Source organism: Myodes glareolus, chromosome 16 (genome assembly GCF_982192425.1).
Source record: "Myodes glareolus chromosome 16, mMyoGla1.1, whole genome shotgun sequence".
NCBI lineage: Eukaryota > Metazoa > Chordata > Mammalia > Rodentia > Cricetidae > Myodes > Myodes glareolus.
Genome location: NC_142041.1, coordinates 68,105,816 through 68,121,916, shown reverse-complemented (window position 1 = coordinate 68,121,916; position 16,101 = coordinate 68,105,816). Strand labels below are relative to the sequence as shown.

The 16,101-nt window shown below is 43.6% G+C and overlaps 2 protein-coding genes across 9 annotated transcripts in view; both read left to right on the top strand.

Moving 5' to 3' along the window:
- The window catches only part of Tpd52 (tumor protein D52), an 89,193-nt gene extending 83,962 nt beyond the window's left edge, over positions 1-5,231 (top strand). For all 7 annotated transcript variants that reach the window (XM_087897252.1, XM_087897251.1, XM_087897253.1 and 4 more), the window contains 2 exons: positions 173-221; positions 3,725-5,231. In XM_087897252.1, coding sequence (XP_087753378.1) covers positions 173-221; positions 3,725-3,847 — 172 coding nt within the window. In that variant the 3' untranslated portion in view covers positions 3,848-5,231. The remainder of the gene's footprint in view (positions 1-172; positions 222-3,724) is intronic.
- Positions 5,232-9,140: 3,909 nt separating this feature from the next.
- The window catches only part of Mrps28 (mitochondrial ribosomal protein S28), a 124,856-nt gene continuing 117,895 nt past the window's right edge, over positions 9,141-16,101 (top strand). Inside the window, exon 1 of one of the 2 annotated variants that reach the window (XM_085677383.2) lies at positions 9,141-9,393. In XM_085677383.2, coding sequence (XP_085533509.2) covers positions 9,184-9,393 — 210 coding nt within the window. In that variant the 5' untranslated portion in view covers positions 9,141-9,183. The remainder of the gene's footprint in view (positions 9,394-16,101) is intronic. The other variant, XM_085677382.2, reaches the window with a different exon arrangement.

The following is a 16,101-nucleotide window of genomic DNA, read 5'->3' as shown; positions in this document are numbered from 1 at the left end:
TCAGAAGCTGGTTCACACAGGAAGTGTGTGTGTTGATACCTGTGCATATATGCAGATAAATACCTACTCTTGGTAATTATGAATATCAACAAAGAGAAATGCTGTTGTTTCTGATCCTTCAGAGAATTTTTCTTCACAGTGGTTGTAATTTTATTTTTTTCTATCTTCATAGAAACTCTCCAACTTTCAAGTCATTTGAAGAAAAGGTTGAAAACTTAAAGGTAAGTACAGAGGTACACTATCTTCATGATACACTGTTTGCTACCTTCTGTCATTTCCATAAAGCTTTAGAGAACTTTAAGAATTGTACCCTGCGTGCCACTAATGGACACTGCATGATTTTTTTTCGTTTTCTTGTGATTTTTTTGGATAACATAAAACTGCAATTTTTCATGCATTTTTTTAAAATTTCAAATATTCTATAATTAAACAAGAATTTGTGCTGTTTTTCATCTAGAAATCACACAATATTAAATAGTTAATATAAATATTAGTATTTTAATATGATAATAGATATTAAAATATGAAAAATTAGTCACTGTCTTTTCTATTTAAGGGTATTTTCTTATTGTATAGCAATTTCACACATTTATAAAGTGTATCTTGATCATATCTATCTCCTTTGATTCCTCCATTGGAGGTACACATCCTTCCATAATGAGTAGCTTTATAAATTGTGTTATTTCCAAAATTATGACCAAGTAATCAACCCTGAAAATTGGGCATAGTGGCTCCTGTATTTAATCTCAGCACTTGGAGGCTGAGGCAAGAGCATTGCCTCGAGTTTGATGCTTGCTTGGGCTACATACCCTGTCACAAAACCACCAAAACAGAAAACAAGCAAGCCAAGCCAAAAGATTCTGTGAACTCTTATTAGAGTCACAAATGATGCCCATGTGTGCCTAGTGAAAATTCCTGATGCTCCGTTCCAGTGTTTGTGTGCAGCCTGGGTGGTGTCTCTTTATCCAACTCTCTTCATTGCACTGGATATAGTTTGGAGCTGACATATTATTATTTTAAATAAGTGAGCCTCGCCTGGCAGTCTCATTTATATAAATGATACACACCTGGAATTTCAGCACTTGAGAGGTAGAAAAGGAGGACTTATGAGTTCAAGACCATCCTTGGCGAGAGAGAGAGAGAGAGACAGACCTTATTCAAGAACATAAGTTTAAAAAAAACCTCATATTTATTTTAGTCTTTCAGAACACCAGAAGAGTCACTTATTCTTAAAAGTATCTTACATAGCTGGGGGCTGGTGGCACATACCTTTAATCCTAGCACTTCGGCAGCAGAGACAGGTGGATGTCTGAGTTCAAGGCCAGCCTGGTCTACAGCACTAGTTCCAGAACAACCAAGACTGTTAGACAATGAAATGCTGTCTTAAAAAGAAACAAAAACAAAATACACCAATAGCAAAAAGAAAAAAGGTGTCTTATATGAAAAGGCAGAATTTACTTACTGAAAGATCAGACACTGTGCAGTGATCTGGATTTTAGCTTGGACCTCTTCTCTGTAGAATCACACTGTACACACAGTCTTACAGCTTCCTGTTTGTGAACCCACGATTGCAGGGACCCTTCATTTTGTTCAATAATACTGCTTAGGGGCCTCAATAGTCCTTTGCTTGTTGCATGGTGTGCACTGGATGAATACATACATCACACTCATGTTTCCAGGTTGGTACATGAGACTGGCTTTCTTCATCTTGGTGTCAGGTCATACATCTGAAAAGAAGCTGCATGCAAAAAGAGTCACGGTTTGCAGTGACTCAGTTCTCCAGACTGTTTGGACTCTCCCTGCCTCTCTTTCACATTTGTCTTCTTAGTTTTTGGAATAGCTCATCAGAAATCAGCAGCTTATATGCATTTGATCCCAGAGATGAGGAAGCACTGCCCAGCCACTTGCTATATTAACGATCTATGGGTTCCAGTATAGTCCATTTGTCATATCCGACTTTGCATGTTTTGGATGATGTCTTAGTCATGAAACACCATGACCAAAAGCAAGTCGGGAAGAAAAGGAACTTCAACATAGCTTGCTCCCCATGATTTGCTCAGCCTGCCACCTTATAGAACCCAAGACCACCAGCCCAGGGGTGACCACACTCACAATGGGCTGGGCCCTCCCCCATCACCTACTTATTAAGAAGATCCTATATGGGCCTGCCTACAACCTGGTCTCATGGAGACATTTTCTCAATCGAGATTTCCTCCTGTCATGTGACTATAGTTTGGGTCAAGTAAACATAACTGTCCAGCCCAGATGAAAAACATAAAAAGTAACATTCCAAAGTCTATTGAACAGTTATTGCTAAAGACATTTGTAGTCATATGCCTTGGATAATTTTGCCAAAGTATACTTAGAGTCGTTTAAGCTTTGTGTCAGCATGTCTGTGCACTGCGGTTTTGGATGGGTTCAGTTTCCTGCAGTTTTTAGGTATGTGGGTAGCTATGACGGGGACAGCTGAGGGCACCATGCAGACCTGGAGGGAGAGCTGCTGAGAGGCAGGAGTTGCGATCTAGGCAAAGAGGATAGTGAAGGATCCGGGTGGTCTAATGGGACTAAGCATAGGAGGGAGACCAGGAGTAAGCGGTATGCTGTGCACCGGAGACTGGCTCACGCGCAGCTCATGTGTTGGGCCAGTCAGCTATGGAGGTGCTGTTGCTGAACATTTCTTTTTACATGTTTAAATTTAATAGTAAGATACATAATATTTCAATCACTCTTACTTAGAATTTTATAGAGCAAGCAGTGAAGCAAAACAATATAAAGATTATTTTCTTGGAGGGTTTCATTGGCTCTTCTGAAGAGGAGAGATGAATGGAAGAGCAGCCCACTGTGGGGAGTTCCTTTACTTCTGCTAAATTGCCAGGAGTTGTAACAATTTTTATAGTTAAAGACATATTTCAGTGAATTTAATAGTGCATGTAAGTTATGCAGAATATCTAAGTCAAAACTTGAATGGCAGATGAAGAGAGAAAACTTTCAGTTAGATTCCAGTTTTTAGACTCGCCCACTGAATTAAGACTGGGGAAACCGGAAGTTCAAGTTGAATCCACCGAGCATGCATTCTTGGTCACTGCTGGTTTCCTCATGTAGCTCTTGTGTTGTCTAGTCATTACATGTAACAGGCAGCGAGCACTGAGAAGCATGAAGTGACATACTAGTAACAGATGGGGTTTTGGACCCGAGACAGTGCCTCACAGGAACTTACAGTATAGCCCAGGCTAGAGACCAAACTTCCGGCAGTCCTCTGCCTTAGCCTCCCAAGTGTTGATGTTATAGGCACGAGCCACCACACCCATCTAGGCGTTTTGGAAAAAAAAAAAATCAGGCATATGTAGCATTCAAACCGATACTGATTGACAGTTTCAGGTCTGGGAGGTTGGAGTAGGGCGTCACAAATTTCTAGTGTACCTCTGGCATTAAGATTCCAGTTCCGACTCCGTGTCTGACAAGCCCCCAGATGATGCTGAATCTGTAGGCAGACTTATGTAGGAAATGGCTGAGAACCCTACAGTGCACCAGGAAAGATACTTTTATCTTCCGTTTGTTGTGTCTTACGGTTAAACTACCCCGAGCGCTACAGCAGCACGTAGATCCACACGGAAGTAGTCGTGAGACGCCCAGTTTGTTCCTGAAAGTCAGTTTAGAGTTTCTTTCTGCAGAGGTGGTTAATTTTGCTTCATGATGTCTTCTTCTCTTTTCCCCACTTTTAAAGTCTAAAGTAGGGGGTGCCAAGCCTGCCGGCGGTGATTTTGGAGAGGTCCTGAATTCCACCGCGAACGCTACTAGTGCCGAGGCCACGGAGCCACCTCCAGTGCAGACGGAGGCCATGCCCTGAGTTCCTGCTGCTCATATCCTGCTGCCCACTGCCAGGTGCTGCAAGGGACATCAAGCACATCTTGTCAGTGTTCATGGCCACAGATTTCGACCAGATGTGCTTTCATTTAGCTTTACTTATTTCTTTGACCAAATAGTTTGTGAATTGAACGAAGTGGGAGCACGTTCGCCTCCACGCCAGGGAAACGCCCCTTGTAGGAGACGGCAGCACTCTGGGGTGACAGGAAGCTGCCGGTGACTGCAGCCTCGGTTTTACAGAATCACTCCACATCTGGGATTCTTTTCGATCCTTTTCTATACAAGTCATTTTTCCTTTTTGAGTCTGTTATACTTGATTTCTAACTAAAATTGTTCTTCTAAATTCTGGTAATTAAAAGTTTTGGAATTATTTTGTTACTTTTAAAGGAGAGACCACCAGCTACACTTTTTTTTCCTGGGATAAACAGTTTTTGTATGTGGACCATATCTTGGGTTTCTGAGCACACCAGACTAAAGCAGACAGGTGTGTACATACTTGAGTAGTTCTGCAGTTAAAACCATGCAGAAACTCAGTCTGCCAGTGGCATGAGTGTGGGGTCCCCCCATGTCCTTGGTGATTAGCAGCTACCATTTCAACATACTCGTTATTTATTATGCCACTCTTACACATTTTTTATAAGATTAAAATTTAATTTCAGGCAAACTGACAAAATAACATTGTGAGTCAAGCATACATTACTATACGTTGAAATGTGACCACACTTGTCACTGATAATTCCAAAAGTCTAAAAATGTGTTTAGGTCTAGATTGCTGTAAAAATGCTAAAATCGATTACCGTAGGGGAACTTGCTGCCTCCATTAAATCCATTTAGCACCCATTAGGAAGCACAGAAGGTTCTATGAGAAGTACAACTTGAATATTTTTATACTGAGGTATTGTTGACTCCGAAGGATGTAAGGCATTAATACAAATGAGCTCATCACGTATGTGTTTTCAGTGTGTAAGTGATGTAAAGTCTACTGTAGATACGGCCCCTGCTTGGAGAGATCTTGGGGCTTGTGAATCAAGGCTTCCGATGTCTCTGCTAAGCTCCTCCCATAACTGTGGTAACTACTGACTCACTACCATTTCCTTTTGCTGTCTATGTTTATGGCTACGAGGTCTGTCTGGTATTTATCTATTGTGATTTTATCATTGTCCATGCCAAATGGTAATTGCCAAGCTTGGAGTGACCTAAAGCATTTTCAAAAGCATGACTAGATTTAACTGAGGATAAAGTTTCTGCAGACCAAGTCTGAAAAGCCACAAGTGTCAGTCGTTACAAAAGGACATGCTGCCATTGTTGATTGCTACTTGGATGCTCTATTGTATGTGACAAATCTCAATAAAGTCTGTGTATCAGTAGTCTAGGTTTCAGTGCTTATTAAGAGGACAATGGTCTGGATAAAATTTGTATTCTAAAATCAACTGGTATCCTGGAAATTTGTCTCTTTAGAGAAATACTGTGATTTTTCAGTATAACCACTTCCCCCCCCCCCAATCCAACATCTTTTCAACAGATTATTTCCTGGGTGTCTTACCCACTGTTTTTGTAACCAGGCAAAAATATAGTAATATGGCAGCTATCTTCATAAGAAATATTCATATTTCATAAAGAGATTTCTCATATGAGGAAAACAATAGTGGTGGGTAAGTAAGATATAGATAAATTTGGGGAATCAGTATGAAAGAAAAAAATTAGAGAAACATATTTCTGGACATCTTCCTACATTTAACCTAAAAAGTTAATCTACTGTAAGAACCCTGCCTCATCAGAAAACATCATAATAATGATTAAGGACTAACACAGAGGAAACCCTGTCTCGAAAAACAAAACAAAGCAAAAAACAAAAAAATTAAACATGAATTTTAGAATATTCAGAAATATTCAAAATATTTGTGAGAAATTCATTATGAATTCACAGATACTTCAGAAATTTGAAACATAGCAATTAATAGAAATATTCCTAAGAGGTCAGGACCACTTTACTGGGATTTGTGTTTTTTAGGATAAGAAAACAGCAAAAGAGAAACTTCAAATATTTGTGGAATCTCAGATATTTAAGGACATAACTGTAATGGGAGAGAAGATCCCTGAGGCCTTCCACACACAGTTTCCCTAACTCACAGGGTCTGTGGCAAATCTAGCTAGAATTCTTATGGTTTAGAACCTCAAGAAATTAATGGGAAGAGAGAACTCATTAACTGGATTATGACCTTAGCAACTCAAAGTAATTATGGGAATACAGAAAAATGTTTAATTTGAACTATTTCTGGATCTTTTAAAGTATACGCTATTTTTCTGTGAAGAGTTTGAAAGCAATAAAGACTATAATTTGGGTATGCGTGCTGACATGTGCATCCCCATACAGATGAACATATATGAACCCCTTCAATTCCACCGACTTTATTTTTCATTCACATCTCTTCCCCTCAACTCCTGTATCTGCTTCTACATCCCTACCCCCAACTTCATGTTTATTTTCTAATTTTAATTTAATACCCATTGATTCCACTTTGTGCTGTCATACTTCTTGGTATTGGGCCATCCACTGGAGTGTAGTCAACCTACCAGGAGCCACACCCTAAAAAACAACCTCATTCTCCCCCAGAAGCTAGCAACTGCCCATAGCTCCTGAGTTAGAGGTGGGCCAAAGCACCCCTTTCCCCATCTATTTTAGAAGTTAAGGTCTTGTGCAGGCCCCACTTGGGCAGCCATAGCTGCTGTGAGTTTGAGTGAAGCGATCCTGTCATGTCAAGAAGGCCTTGTGCTTTCTTGGGTCTAATAGTCTTTTTACCAGGTTTTACAAGATGGTCCCTGAGCCCTGGGATGGTGTGGAATGGGGATGCAGATGTCCCGCTGTGGCTGAGCACTCCAGAGGCACTGGGAACAGCTGTTTCTTGTTAACCAGCATCCATTGCACACAAACTTCTGATGAGGTCTGAGAATTGCAGGAGTCAGTGATTTGGAGGAATTTAGAGGGCACTTTGATGTTATGTCAACGTGGCAAAACGACTGTTTTTGGCCAGAGCTGTAGCACCCAGGTGCTACCTCCTTGGAGCGAGTCTTAGAAGTCCAACCAGGAAGTGTTTGATTACTTCCGTAACATTCACGCTACCGTGGCATGCTTGGGCATAGTCTGCCATGCTGGTAGCTACTGGAGTTTACAGCTAGGTGAACTGACGATTGCCTTTCAGCAGCGTGCAGAGCGCCTTCTAGTGCATGGAGCGTTACCTGGTTTCTCATGTTCTGTGATGAATACGGGCAGTGTCTTCAGCAATAGTTTTACTGTGAGGTTCTGATGGGATTGGGCTTTTTCTCGATAACCCATGGTTTATCGATGAGCACAATCCACCATGTAGAGAAATTCCAGTTAAAACTTGTATATGAATCCCCACTTTTCTAATCTGCCATTTGGTGCTTCAAGTAAAAATGAAACTTCAAGGTCTATCCTACTTCTCCTGAGAGTGCAAACAGCCCACCAGCAGAAGAATGAGCAGCTGCAGTTGTCCCCCCGATAGCTCTGTTAGTCTTCCGGGGTTATCCTCCAGGTGAGGCAGGACATGACTATGACATTACTCATGAAAGACGGGACTTTAGTACCTCATTTGTTCTATCCTGTAGGTTTCATACTGAAGACAGTGTGGAGCCTTGGCATGCCAGGCAAGCACTGGTAAGATTTTAGTTTACAAAGCAGTTCTTTAAACTTGGCACTGGTTATCAGTTCGCTGCATTGTAGCACAATTAATAAAAACTCAGAGACAGATATTGAGGTTCAACCTGAAAGTCAGAAAAGCAAAACAGCCGGCCATTGGCTCTTATCTCTACTTTAGTCCTAAATTGTGATTCTGCCTCCAGGTATCTTAGAATGAGGCTGTGTCTGGGAGCTCGTCCCGTCTTAAATTTCTCTCTAGGGCTAGGATTAAAAGCATGCACCACTACTGCCAGGTTTCTGTGGCAAAGTAGTGTGGCTACTGAGATTAAAGGTGTGTGTCACCACTGCCTGGTCTGTAAGACTGACCAGGCAGGCTCTTTTACTTTCTGATCTTCAGGCAAGCTTTATTTATTAAAATACAAATGTAATACCACTACACTCTCCCACACAGGGAAATCAAATCAGCAACATGATGGTGGATTGCCCAAGACAAAGGTTACTCAGGACTGCAAAGGGCTCTTAACGGTCACTGGTTATGCTGTACAATTTGCCACACTGTTTTTGGAAGGGACTGGAAATAACAATAGCCATAGAGAATGACATTTTTGACAAGAATCCACGCAGCTGTTAGCCGAATTGAGTTTAAGTGTGTAGGGTGAGACCTCACCTGGATAGATTACCTTTCCAGCACTGACTGACTTCTGAGGAGTCTCCCTGCAAAGGCTACTAATGCTGAGGCTTAAGTGACTCAAAATTATGCAGCATCCCAAGGTCTATTACAACTGTGACACGGAGGAAGATTTAAATTCACAGCCGAAAGTAGTAGAAAGGGTCTGTCCTGGTGGTTACGGTGCTTGTGACATCTCACCATTCAGAGAGAAGTTCATGTGTTTAATGTCAGTTTCCACTACATAGTGAGCTCAAAACCGGTCTGGGCTACATGAGACCCTGAGTCCAAAAGAAAAGTTTTTGTTTGCAAACTACATAGAAAACTGTGACACATGTCCCAGATTTAGTAATTTGTAGGCTAATATCAAACTGATTCTAAAATGAGTACACCCACTTAATTGGCAAACACTTCATGTCAGGTGGTGGACAAATTCTGGGGATTTATGCCGAAGAGAAACAAACAAAAAGTATCAAGTATTTGTGTGCGGTTATGGAAGAGATATACCTGGGCACATTCTGAAACTTAACTCACGAGAAGGGATGGTAGGCATCCCGGATAAAACTCAGATTGTTTTGTAATGCGGGTGACTGACAACAGAAGTGTCCAACGAAGACCTGCCACCAGTTTCACAAACAACTTTATGTCCATTTGCAAAGGCAGTCTCCTTCCTGGATCTTACAAAGTCGGAGGGCGGATACTAAACATTTTAGTCTCAAACGCGACACATTCAAAAGTGCTGGATAGTGAGGGACAGGAGGCGCGGACGAGCTTGGGGCTTCCAACTCCAACAGGATAATCAAGAAGACCTCTGAAGACCGTGGGGTGCAGCAGCTATCGTGTCCCCGCACAAGCCTTCTCCAAGCCATCTAGCCCTCAGGACACGCTCCACAAACTCGCCCGACACTACGGTCGTAGGCGGGGCTCTCCTCGACCCGCCCCCTGGCCCGCGAACGTACGTAAGAGGCCAGAGGTGAGAGGTCACGCTGGCGTCATGGCGGCGCTGTGTGGATACCATGCCAGGGCTGCAGGGAGCCGATTCCTAAGAGTGCTTCTCTTCTCCAAGCCCTTTCGAAATGCAAGCACGGAGAGTGGTTCCGAGAGCGTGATCGGCGACTCCTCCGCTCCTCGGGCGCGCTCAGGCGGCTTCGCGAGCGCTCTGGAGCGACACTCGGAGCTGCAGCGAAAGGCGGAGCTCAGACCGGTGAGTGGGCCTTGCGGCGCACGTCCCGACACGGGGCCAGCGTGAGGTGGGGCTAGCACGGGGGCGGGGCTAGCATGGGGGTGGGCCCAGCATGGGGGAGGGCCCAGCGTGGGATGGGGCTAGCATGGGGGCGGACCAACACGGGGCGGGGCTGGCACGGAGGGCGGGACCAGCGTCGGGTGGGGCTAGCACGGGAGCGGGACTAGCAAGGGGGCGGGCCAGTACTGAGGAGGGCACAACACGGGGCGGGGCCAGCAGGGGGTGGGGCCATCGCGGAGGGAGGGCCTAGAACGGGGGCGGGGCCATCATGAGCGTAGCGGGATGCAGTGTGCCCTACCCCGCCCCGCCTCATTCCGGTGAGGCTGTGCCAGAGACTCAGGGTCCCCGAGGGAAGGAGTCCGGTGAGGCTTCCGCCCCTTGGCCTCCCGCAGTGGGCACCCTCGCGCGTCATCCTAGGCGAGCTAGTGGGTGGGCGACCCCTGCGACCCCGCAGGGAAAGGGCTCCAGGGCTGTCATAAACATCTTAGTTGAATGGATAGGGGATTGACAGCGAATGACAGTACTGCTGCTGTGAGCTGAGTGTGTGATTTGGTCCTTCAGTGTTTCACTTTCATTTTCCAAAAATACCCTCTTTAAAAATTTTTTTCCATTTGTATGAAATGGAAGTGTAAAATGGAAATGTGAACCCTTGTAAAATAGAATAAAATGTTTAGATACACGAAGTAGTGGAAATAGGCATAAGGACAAGGTTGGGATTTAAAAAAATAATTAGATTTGGTTATGGAAATTACACATGTGGACATTTCTCTGGATCAAGGGATCATTTCAGAATCAAACCTTTTCTTTGATCCAATGATGGGAAGGACTCTAGGCCGTAGTTTTGTGATTTTTGCCATATGCGGTGACTACAACACAATTTTTTACCTATAGGACCGTAGTGTTTTTTTTTTAATAGTAAGATAAAATAAAAGATAAAACAAGAACTGAAAGTATTGGAATTGGACAGAAGGAAAAGAGTCCAAGAAACAGGCCCACTTATTCCATCACCACCGAAAGAGTAAACTGGAAGCCATAATATATACGTAGGGGATCTGGTGCAGACGGCGTGCGCGCAGGCCGGTGCTGTTGCTTGCGGCTCTGAATTCCTAGGCCAGCGTAGAAGGCCTGTTCTCCTGGTGTCCTCCACCCGCTCTGGTTCTTACACTGTTTCTACCTCTTCCTCCCTGGGTTCACCCTGAAGGGAGGCATAGAGACTTCCTGTTTCAGGGCAGAGTGTTTCAAGGTCTCTCCCTCTCTGCAGTTGTTTGCCCGTGGGTCTCTGTGTTTGTTCTCATCTGCTGCAGGGGAAGGAGACTTCTCTGAAGAAGACTGAGCAAGGCACTGAGCTAGGAATATAGCAGGATGTTATTAAGAATAACTTTATTGTCACTTGTTTTTTAGAACAGTAGTATTTATCCTAGGTCCCTGGGCTCTTAGTGTCAGTTTCTTGGTCACCCAAGCAGTGTTGGGCACGGGTTCCATCTCATGGAGTGGGCCTCGAGTCAAATCAGAGATTGGCTGGTTACTCCCACAAGCTCTGTGCTACCGCTGCTCTAGCACATCCTGCAGGCAGGACACCATTTTAGGTCGAGGGTTTGAGGCTGGGTGGGTGTTTATGTTTCCCTTTGATACCATGCAGAGGACCTTCCTGTACCAAATATGCTAAAATGTAGCTATGTAGGCACCAGCTTGACTTCTCCATGGTCAATGAGTTGTGTCGTTGCTGTCTTCAGCTCCCGGGCCTTGCTTTCAGTTTGTGGGGAGCAACCTATAGTCATAGCAACAGCGGGGGTAGTTTGAACTCCCATGAGACTCCTTTAGCCAACAGCTCAATTAGATGTAACTCAGTCCTGGGACTGCAAGCCTCATTTGATGACAAGAAATGGCCAGTTGGGACTCTGTCTCCCCCATTGTTTGTGATGTCTATTGGATTGCCTTCATCTATGTATATATTTTAGAAAACTTCTGCTATATTAGGTTCTCATAGTACCTCTCAAATGGCCCTTAATTTTAGTTGTCCCTCCCAAAATCTCCTCCTTCAGTCCCTTCTCTCTTCCCTCTCCCCACTTAATCCTCCTCTCCAGCCGCACCACTTTCTGGATCGGGGATACCTCACCCAGGATAATTTTTCTAATTCCACCCATTTACCTGCAGATTTCACTTTTTAACGGCTGAGTAATGTTCCATTGTGTAAATGTACCACATTTTTTCACTATCTATTCTTCTGATGAGGGACATCTAGGTTGTTTCAGATTTCTGGCTATTATGACTAGAGCACCAGTGAGCATGGTTGAACAAGTGTCCTTGTATGATTAAGCATCCTTGGGTAGATGCCCAAGAGTGGTGTGACTGGATCTTAAGGTAGATTGATTCCCATCTTCCTGAGGCACTGCCACACTGATTTTCATATTGGCTATACAAGATTGCACAGTAGGAGTCTAAGTGTCTAAGTCTTAAGAAGATATTGAAAGTTTCAATTCTATATGTTTTGGGGAATGACTTTCCTCATTGTTTCCTCCTGTGGGGACACAGTGCTCCGACTCAGGAGCTGCTGCTTCCGTCTTCAAAGCTGGCAGTGGTAAACTGTGTCCTTCTCATCCTCTCCACCTCCTAAGGCCTGCAGTAACCTCCCTGTTTTAATCATATCCATGGATTTCATATAACCAATAGTAGTCAGTTTAATGGAGGAAAGAGCTAGGATCTGACCATATTCCCTGTCCTTCTGAATTTGGTTCTAATTTGGGTGCTCTGTTTTTACAGGAGGTGAGGTGTCTCCTGGCAGCCCCAGGACATTTTACGTTTACATTAGCCCCAGCTTACGTTTGCTCTGGCTAGCTCTGCCCCGCTCATACTGTATGGAGTCTCCAAGCACAGTTTTCCTTCATCTAACATAGCTTAAATAACATTATTTTGCTACACAACGAGTAAATGCATTTGATTGTGACATGTAGTTCACCAATCTCTTGTTTATGGTTCTTGGAAGTCTTGGTTTAGTAGGAAGGAAATGCCTCGGGGAGGAGGGTGTAAGGAGGCTGAGTGGCCTCCATTTTAGTGTCTTGGCTCTGTAGCATGTAGACTGGGACACTGCAGTTGAGTTCTCATTCTATACCTGGGCTCTGTGTGTAACTAGTGAGCAGGCTTTTCAGTGATGCCTTCAGAATCAAGTTGTTCTTTACATGAAATCTCATTGCTCCATTAGTGAGACGCTATTGTAACCATAGGGTTTCACCATGCATCAAATACACACCCAGGTCAAGGTTGTGGGGATTAGAGGCTATGAAGTTGGGGAGGAGCTACATGGGATATCACATCTCAGTTCTACCGTAAGTACCCTAAAGGTGTACTAAAACACTTCCCTGGGGTATCTCACAGTACTGTTGGTTAAACCACAGCTTAAGCTGTGTACTGCAGGGCTTAAGCTCTAACACAGTTCCAACAATAGGCATTTTGTTTTGTTGTTTTGTTTGAGATGGGTCCCTAATATCACCTGCGGCTGGCCTCAGATTTGTGAATCTCCTACCTCCTATATGTCCTCATGACTGGCCTGGGTTTATGTTATAATGAAATCATGAAAGTGTTATTTAAAAATGTGACTTGGGGGTGGGAGGGCTTTTGTTGCCAAGCCTGCTGACGGGGAGAGAACTGATTCCTGCTAACTGTTCTCTGACCTCCACATGTGCCCTGTGGCATTCCCCTCCCCCCCAAAAAAGTTATTAGGTCCCTGTTATAACTGCAGGTTGTAATGTGCAATTCAGTAAGACAGTGAACTAATTTTTTTCACTGGAGAAATAGAAAACTCAAAACAACAAAGACGCCATGCCCTGTCTAATCCTGACTTCAATAGCATTGGTAATTTCTAATATGACAGTATTAATTTAGTACATGTTAAGGTAAAGTTTTCTTTGGCGCTCTCCTCTAACAGAATGAGCTTTTCTCTTTTGTTCTGGTTTGTTCTGAGTATTGAGCACAGTGTGGGTGCTACCTATGGTGGGTAGCCAGTAAATATATGCAGTCTTTGTGCCTTTCCTGCTGGCTGTGAGCAACCTCACCATAGGCAGCCTAAGGAGGAAAGGCTTTATTTTTGCCCAGTTTGAGGGCATAGCCCAGGGATAGCCAAGACCTGGCATCAGGTGCAGAAAATAGCTGGTTACATGTGCCTGGAGCCGGGGGGTGAGGGAGGAGGAAGGGAGGAAGGAGAGAAGGAAGGGAGGAAGGAGTGATGGTGTTCAGCTCTCTTTCTCATTCTCCTTTCTTTCTGAATGGGACCCCAGCCTGTGGGATTGTGCAGAAGTGCTCTTTACATGATTCCATTGTCTTGTCAAGCTGCCTGAATATCAGGGTTACCGAATGGATGCGTGGATAGGTAGTGTGTGTAGTGCGCACGGCGGCTGCAGTTGCTCCTCGCCGCTGTCTAGGCTGGCATCGGCTGTGACTGCTCTCAAACTGCACAAGCAGGAGAGTTGAGCTCTTCGTCCCCGTGCTTGTTCCTAAGAATAATTGACCAGGAATGGTTTAGAGTAGTAAGAAAGCTGAAAATATCCTGCTAGTTTTAATTCTAGGGTTTACTGGAAGGTTTTGGTACATTTCTATCTTAGAGACATATAAAATGCAATGAAGAGAAATGCAAGCAGTCGTTAGGAATTGAGAGGGATTTAGTTTTTGAGAAAAGTCTTACATCACTTAGAGTTTCTGGGTTTAATTAATTGAAGAGTACCCTGAAATTAGAAGATGAATAAATATTTAACTGTGTGATCAGGACTTTTGAAAGAATTTATTTACAAATTATAAACGTAACATTTATTTAAAAAGAGTTTAAATAGCAAGGAAAATGTTGTGTGAAATGTGAATCATTACCAAGAATGGAGAGGAATTTTTAAATGTTCGCCCTTGAATTTTATGTATGTACATTTGTATGCACACACACACAAGTATAAACTAAGAATGTGTTGTAAATAGTTAAAAACACAATTGACTCATGTTGTAGAGAGTCTTCAGCTACATTGCCGTAAGAGTATACTCTTTTGGTTCAGAAAGTTTTCGTTTAAATTCTTGATTTTTGTTTTGTTTACTAGCTATATTTTTTTTAAAAAAATAAATTCTTTTCAGGTGTATGGGTGTTTGCCTGTGTATGTGTGTATGTGTGTGTGTTAGTGCCTAAGGAGTCCAGAAGATAGCATTGGCTCCCCCAGGACTGGAATGTAGACAGCTGTGAGCTACCATGTATGTGCTGGAATTGAACCTCGTCCATTGGAAGAATAGCCAGTGTTCTTAACCACTGAGTCCTCTCTCCAGCCTCTTCTAACAGTATTTCTTTGAAATCTACTGTTAATGGATTTTTGCAAGGTTAAATAATTTATTATTTAAAGCACCAGAAACTAGTCTGGGAACCCCAGGTAAGACACCACCCACCACCAGCTAAAACTTCTTAAAACCTGCCCAATAGCCCCAGACTGCACCACTTCCACTGGACTCCATACTGGGGCCCACAGCTCTGGCAGCTTTATGGGAGGCCAGGCTGATCCTAGGAACCCCAGGTAAGAAACTGCCCACTGCCTACTAAACCCCTTTTAAAGCCTGCCAGATCAAATCTGGGGACCCCAGTCTACACTCCCTCCCCTGGGTTCCATATCTTGGTTTATAACTTTGAAAGATTTTGGCTTTACCAGAGGCCAGGCTAGACCTAGGCACTCCTAGCTCCCAAAACCTCAGAGGGTACATCCTACTGGACCTAAAGACATGCTAGTCACCAGAACTGCAGGCCAGGTAGGCCATAAAACCAGAGAGGAAAGAGAAACCAGGAACAAAATACCCATCCAACAAAGACAAATGCAAGAATCAACATCCAGACCTGTGATCGCCCCAAATCCAGATGCCTAAACTCCAGTGAAAGAGCACAATAACAGAAAAGACAATATGACACCGTTAGAGCCCAGGTACCCTATGACAGCAAGACCTGAAAACTCCAACACAGCTGAAGCACAAGAAAATGACCTTAAAAATGATTTTATGAAGATGATAGAGGTCCTTAAAATGGATATGAAAAAAAATCCCTTAAAGAAATTGAAAAAGACAAAGAATTGGAAGAAGGCAGTAAATCCCTAAAAGAAAGCCAAGTAAAAACAAACATGAAAAAAACCAAGACCTGAAAATGGAAATGGAAGCAATAAAGAAAACACCAAGGGAGGGAATCCTGGACATGGAAAATCCGGGTTGGTGCGGGAGAATTGTCTGTATTCTGTCAATCATGTTTTAAATAAACGCTGATTGGCCAGGTAGGAGGTGTAGGCGGGAAAACCAGACAGGAAGTGGAAATGATGCAAGGAGAACAGGAGAATTCTGGGAAGGAGGAAGCTGATTCCTCCCTCTCCTGCCCAGATCACCGAAGCAGCAGGATGTGAGCTGCCCCACTGAAAAAGGTACTGAGCCACATGGCTAACATAGATCAGAAAAATGAGTTAATCAAGATGTGAGAGTTAGCCAGTAAGAAGCCTGACCTAACAGGCCAATCAGCATTATAACTTACTGAGTCCTCTGTGGTTAATTTTCTGTGGGACTAAACAACTGGCTGTGGGGGGCTGGGCAGGACAGAAATTCAAACAAGCAAGCCTCCATCATGATACACCGGGTAAGTGAACAGGAGCTACAGATGGAAGCATAACCAACAGAATA